Source organism: Microtus ochrogaster, chromosome 19 (assembly GCF_000317375.1).
Source record: "Microtus ochrogaster isolate Prairie Vole_2 chromosome 19, MicOch1.0, whole genome shotgun sequence".
Classification (NCBI taxonomy): Eukaryota; Metazoa; Chordata; class Mammalia; order Rodentia; family Cricetidae; genus Microtus; species Microtus ochrogaster.
Genome location: NC_022021.1, coordinates 32,503,533 through 32,510,152, shown reverse-complemented (window position 1 = coordinate 32,510,152; position 6,620 = coordinate 32,503,533). Strand labels below are relative to the sequence as shown.

At 44.4% G+C, this 6,620-nt stretch overlaps 1 protein-coding gene across 6 annotated transcripts in view; it reads right to left on the bottom strand.

Annotated features, from left to right (window-relative positions):
* Positions 1-6,620, bottom strand: part of Drosha (drosha ribonuclease III) — a 107,357-nt gene that overhangs the window by 98,650 nt on the left and 2,087 nt on the right. For all 6 annotated transcript variants that reach the window (XM_013349751.2, XM_005356645.3, XM_026783738.1 and 3 more), the window contains exons 3-5: positions 5,355-5,420; positions 2,024-2,854; positions 1,052-1,144 (exon numbers count right to left, since the gene is read on the bottom strand). In XM_013349751.2, coding sequence (XP_013205205.1) covers positions 1,052-1,144; positions 2,024-2,854; positions 5,355-5,371 — 941 coding nt within the window. In that variant the 5' untranslated portion in view covers positions 5,372-5,420. The remainder of the gene's footprint in view (positions 1-1,051; positions 1,145-2,023; positions 2,855-5,354; positions 5,421-6,620) is intronic.

Here is a 6,620-nt window from a genome sequence, read left to right as displayed (position 1 = left end):
CAGAATATTACTTTAACTGTGTAAAGGTGTGTTACATTTGCTTCTGCTGCCTTTGTTAATGATGTAAGAATGTGTTACATTTGTTTAATTATGAAAAGATGTGTTGTTGTTTCATCTTGCTGGCTTAAGGCATCTGATTAGTCTAATAAAAAGCAGAAGGATAGGCAGGGCTGGAGGACAGAGAGAAATAAGAGAAGATGCCCAGGGACAGACAGACAACTGCCAGTTAGCAAACACAGAGTAGAACATACAGAAAAAAGGTAAAAAGTCCATAGGGCAAAACACAGATGAAGAAAAACAGATTAACCACCACCTCAATTAAATGTTTTCCTTTATAAGAGCTGCCATAGTCGGGGTGTCTCTTCACAGCAATAGAAAGCCTAACTAAAACACTACCTATTTCTCATATAATTATATATAGTAACCACTCATTTGGTACTTACTTTAGGATTAGTTCTAACAGTTTAATGTTACTATTTCAGTGGCACTTCAATCAATAAGGAAAATATAACTATTCTCATTTTATGTAAAAGAATTATGCCTCAGAAAGGTTGGATAACTTCACATGTAACAAAGCTGAGGAAATAATCAACCTCCAATTTGTCAGACTCCAGGACCTACTCTTAATCCCCATGATCTAAGAGCACAGATTGGCTTTTAAACATAGAAGTGATGTTTTAAACTGTAGCTATCACAAGCATGGGTCCATCTGCAAAAAAGGAGCAAAACTGAACACTTTGCTCTGTTTTTTCTGAAACTAGTAAATTTAAGAACATAATTATGAATAAATTTCAAGGCTTTTGTCTACACTTATTTTTTTAATCTAGGCTTATTAGTTTGTATTTTTTCGAACCGTGGATGATATATATATATATACAGACATATGTATATACACACTTTCTAGTATGGGGATAATTATGAAGATTTTCCTTAAACACCAACAATATTGGGCTTATTTTCCCAGCCCCTGGCCAGAGCTGAAAGGCACATTGGCAGAGAGCGACACACACACAGAAGGTGAACTGTAAGAGATGAGCCTACTAGTTCTTACCTCCCGGATCTCTTATACTCTTTCTTGTAGGTCCTCTCCGGAGATGGTGATCTGCGGTTGTCCCGGTGCCTGTGTCTCTCTCGTTCCCGCTCTCTTAGAGGAAATAATACACAGAGCTGTGTTCAGCAAAAAGACTCAAAACACCATCACTTTGCTGAGCATTCCTCTAAAGAAATGGCCCGTGCCTAAGGAAATTCTAGGTGCTATTTCTACTACGCCTTCTTGGTTTACTAGAGGGACGGACACTGTCTACATGGGCAGTTTTCAAAGTCATATCTAGCACGAAACACTCAAAAGAAGTCTACTGACATCTCAAGACCTAATGAGCTAACCCTACAGCAGAAGCATCCAAAGATTCCCTTTACCTACTGATTTCTAGAAAACTCTATTTACTTAGCAAATAAATGCAGACTAAAGCACACAGTCAAGATTAGAACAAGTCTGGAATGCTTTTCAAAACCTTTTTTTCTTTTTGTAGGTTTTTGAGACAGGGTTTTTCTGTGTAGCCCTGGCTGTCCTAGAACCTGCTTAGTAGACCAGGCTGGTCTCAAACTCAGAGATCCAGGGGCCTCTGCCTTCTGAGCGCTGGGATTAAAGGAGTGCACCACCACCGCCCCACTCACATTCTGTTCTTTACAACAATGTATTCACTTCTCAGTCTCTCTTCTAAGGAGTCTAAATCATGTCCTTTCTTTTTACAAATCAAAGTACATGCCGGGTGGTGGTGGTAATAGTGGTGCAAGCATTTAATCCCAGAACTATAGGTATATAAGTCAGCAGATCTCTGTGAGTTTGAGGCCAGCCTGGTCTAGTAAATAAGTACCAGGATAGCCAGGGCTACACAAAGAAACCCTGTCTCAAAAAACAAAACAAAAGAACAATTCACAAGTTTTTGCTGGTCTGGAATCCAATAAAAACTGGCCACGCCTGTGTCTCTGTGGCTTTATTCAAGTACTCTGCAGGCGGGTTTACCTGCTCCTTTCGTAGCTGCGATGGCGGGACGGCGTTCTCCCCCGGTCATACTCTGACCGGTAGCGGCTATCAGGTCTTCTCCTTTCGGGGCTGCGGCCTCGCTCCCGGCGCTCCAGGGACCGATGCCTCTCGCCTCGCCCGTGACTGTGATCTCGGTGTCGGTGGTCATCATAGTGCTTAAGCCTTTCTGGGGACCTTCTCTCACTCTGAGCCTTTGGGAGTGAGTACGGGGGAAGGTGTCTAAAATGAGGGCTACTGCTATTGTTAGCACTGGGTGGAAAAGAACTGGAGTTGTTCTGGAAACTGTTGAAGTTGGGAGGTGGGAAACTGTGCGAGTGGCCAGGAGGGTACTGGTAATTAACCTGCTGGGGCATGACAGGAGGGGGCGGAGGGTGGGGCATGGACGGCGGGGGCACCATGAAAGGGAAAGTGCCTTGTCCGGGAGGTGCTCCAGAGACTGGTGGGTTATTAGGGCAAGGCATTGGCGGGGGCATGGGTGGAAAACAGGGAGGAACAGGAAAAGGGTGTCTCATCTGGTGGTTGGGGAAAGGAGGCCTAACAGGGCAGGGTGGGACAGGGCCTTGGGCTGACGGCGGCATGGGTGGAGGAAAAGGTACAAAGTCTGGTCGTGGAGGCATAAAATTGGGGGCTTGAGAGTTCGAGTATGTGCTCGAAGGTGCACTTGGAGGTTCATATTGATACTGCGCAGGAGGCTGCTGCGGATGAAGAAGTCTCAGATTCTGGGGCCTGAAAGCTGGCGCTGAGGGTCTGGCTCCATGTCCTCCTCGTCCTCGGGGACACCCTCGTCCTGGGTGGAACGACATTCTGTGACTTTTTAGAGAAAAGGAAAAGAGAAATCAAAACAGGGCCTCACCAAGAAGCACATCGTGGAGAGAATAGACTCCTGCAAACTGTCCCGTGACCTACACGCAGACACACACAAAACAAACGGAACTTTAAAGTAATTTTTTAAAAAAAGGTGGATGATGGTGACACATGCCTTCAATCTCAGCACTCAGGAGGGAGAGGCAGGAGGATCTCTTAGTTCAGAGACAGACTGGTCTACAGAGTGAGAGTTTCAGGACAGTTAGGATTACACAGAGAAACCCTGTCGAAAGAAGGAAGAAAGGAAGGAAGGAAGGAAAAAAGAAAAAAAAAGAGAGAGAGAGAGAGAGAGAGAGAGAGAGAGAGAGAGACCAAAACCTCACAGGATAGGGAGAACACGAGGACCTGAGTTCGAGCCACAGAACACATAAAAAAAAAGCCAAACATGGTAGATGTGCTTGTAATCCCACAGCTGGGAAGGCAGACAGGTGGGATGCTGAGGCTCCCTGGCCAATCATACAGTGAGAGAACATATATCAAAAAGTAGGTGGCACCTGAGGTCATCATCTGTTCTCTGCATGTATCTATGTGGATGCACACACATCACAATGAAAACAGGGTTTCCCAAATACAAGACTATCCCAACGATCCATTGTGAGGGTCAAATTTGAGCTAAACTAAGACCACCCCTCTTATGCCCTTTCCAAGACCCCAAGTTCTCTCAAGTTCCCAAAATGAGTTGAACTCTACCCTGTGTATGATGGATGAGGGTATGATTGATGACAGACACTAATCACATGGCTAATGACAGCTTCTAACCATATGCCTCAACCATGCCTGATGTGTTTTTAACTTTTTTCCTCTTTAATTTTGTACTTCCCTTCGCCATAACCAATCAGGTTAAATGCTAACTACCCTCTGACAAGGCTGTGACCCTTTGTGGTTTTCCCTATATAAGCCCTAACCTGTAAATGCTCAGGGCCGCTCTCCTCCACCTGCTGACTGGGGTGTTGGACAGCAGACCAAGCCTGAGGCTGTAATCAATAAACACCTTTGTGTTTGCATCCGATGCTGGCTCTGTGGTGGTTTGTATGGGGGTCTCGTGACACAGGCACAACACCGTGTGGTGGTCTGAATGAAAATGGCCCCCATAGACTCACAGGGAGTGGCATTACTGGAGGTGTGGCCTTGTCAGAATAAGTGGGCCACAGGGGGTAGGCTTTGAAGGTTCAGAACAGATGCTATATCAACTTAGCAAACTTGTCTGCATCCGACCCCACCCAATTTCCTGCTCCTAGCAAAGCTTATCTTACTACAAGCATTTGGGGCCCCATCTCCAAATGCACATTTGGAACAAGGTGACCACCACTCTCCACCCACCATTTCTCATCTTTCCCGACCACCAGACCCTTGACATAAGCACTTGAATGTCCAATCTATTCAACATGAAATATTTGCCGTGGCCTCCAGTCCTCCCTCAGCTTTGTACTCTTTCCTCTTCTTCAATAATGCTACTACAGACTAAATATTTCTGTTTCCTCAAAATTCTTTATTCCTGTGTCGTGATACATGGAAGAAGGGCCTCAGAAACCAGGATCAAAGAAAGTCACAGATATTATTAAAGTAAGTCATAAAAGTGTGGTGGCCCCATATGTTTATATTCTTGAATGCTTGGTTCCCAGTTAGTGGAACTGATTGGGAAGGATTAGGAGGTGTGGCCTTGTTAAAGGACCAGGGTAACTGAGGGTGGGCTTTGAGGTTTTAATAGCACACACCAGGCCCAGTGTCTGTTTGTCTGTCTGTCTGTCTCTCTCTCCTTGCCTGCCTACCTGCCACCATGGTTCCTACCAAAATTATTGTGGACTGACCCTCTGGAACTATAAGCAAGCTCCCAATCAAATGTATTCTCTTACAAGAATTGCCTTATTTGCTCTCTGCCTGTTTGCCCTCACCTTGTTAGCAAGTCCGCTCCTTCACTGGCAATAGACCCTACTTCTTTGGGATTCCAGCATACACTGAGTACCAGCTAGACAGCCAGACTCATGCACTGAGCAACTACAGAATTCCTGGACTTCCCATTGACAGCCATCCACTGTTGGACATCAGTCTATAAGTCATTTTAACAAATCCCTTTCTGTATATATAGACTGATCCTATAAATTCTTTAACTCTAGAGAACACGCATACACCTTCCTTAGATTTCTTGCTCTTACAATACTCTGTGCTGCTGCTTAGCAGGTCCATAAGCATTGCAGTCCACCCGCTAATCATATACTTGTACCTTCAAGGCCTACTTGCCATTGAGAACTGCAAGCTCAATGGAGAGGGCTCTACGTTGCTTCACTAACTCTCCTGGTCTGGTTCTTAGCCCTACACACAAAGCTCAATGTGTTATGACCATAGATCAAAGAATAAGCACAGTCCCTGCCCATCCCCTGTATCTGGCCCACTACCTACCCTCTCTCCTTTAGTCTCCCTAAACTATCATTTCCAGAATATCACTTACCACGTATTCCCTTGCATGGTCACGTATCCTCTAGATATGCTAGATCTTCCACTCAGAAAGTAAGTTCTACGAGACAGAAAGAGTAAAATATTTAAACACATTTTCAAAAATGCCGATGCCATGAAGTATTTTTGTTTGTTTGTTCACTATTATTTTAATAAGTTTAAACCCTCAAAACTATTTAGCCTATTAACAAAATTAGGAACATACTGAGCTATCTCCAAGTGTCCAGGCAAATTGCAAACTGTGTTCATTAGCTGTACTAACTCAAAACTAACTATTGCTAGGTAGACCAAAAGCACAGCCACGGCCCATCTCTGGTCTAGCGAAAGACTGAAGGAAAGACTTCCTCCATCCCTCACAGACATGTTTCCCTCCACTGTAATGCAGACATAAATCCAACCCCAAAATCACAATGAAAGCTGCACTCCAATTCATAGATACCTACAACCTTACTATCGTAAGTTATGATTCTTTACTTCCAGTCTCAGCTCTTCCCGCAAAGAACACTGTACACAATGACTTTTCAAATATTTGAACTGTGGCAAAAAGCTTTAAAACACATACACACACAAACACACACACACACAAATATTAAATGCAAAAAGCTTAAATGCGGAAACACCTTTCCAGAGGCTGGAGAATAGCTCAGCAGTTAAGAACACTTGGGGCTCTTGCAGAGTTCAGTTCCCAGCACCCACGTTGGGTGACTCACAATTGCCAGGAGATCCAATGGCCTCTTCTGGCCTCTGGAGGCACCTGCACACACATATAAATACGAACATGTAGACCAGTGGTTCTCAACCTTCATAACGCAATAACCCTTTAATACAGTTCCTCCCGTTGTAGTGACCCCCAACCATAAAATGACTTTGTTGACCCAAAGGGGTTGCAACCCACAGGCTGAGAACCACAGAAACAGACACACTCACTGTGATGGTTATTCTTGGTTGTCAATGTAGCTATATAGGGTACACAACCTGTGAGGGGTTAACACTTGATTTGATGTGGGGCGATCTACTTCTAACCCAGATCTAGATCTAATCTGGGCCACACCTTCTTCTGGGAGCCTACACAAGGACACTGAAGGAAACTCTTGCTCTTTGCCAGCTTACTCTCCCCTTGTTAAAGTCCATTCCTTCGCTGGCATTAAAGCCTAATTCTTCAAGACTCCAGCATTTATTGAAGACCTGCTAAGACTATCCATCAAGGATACCCTCAAGGACTGAGCAACTACTGATTCCTGGATTTTCCATTTATGGCCAG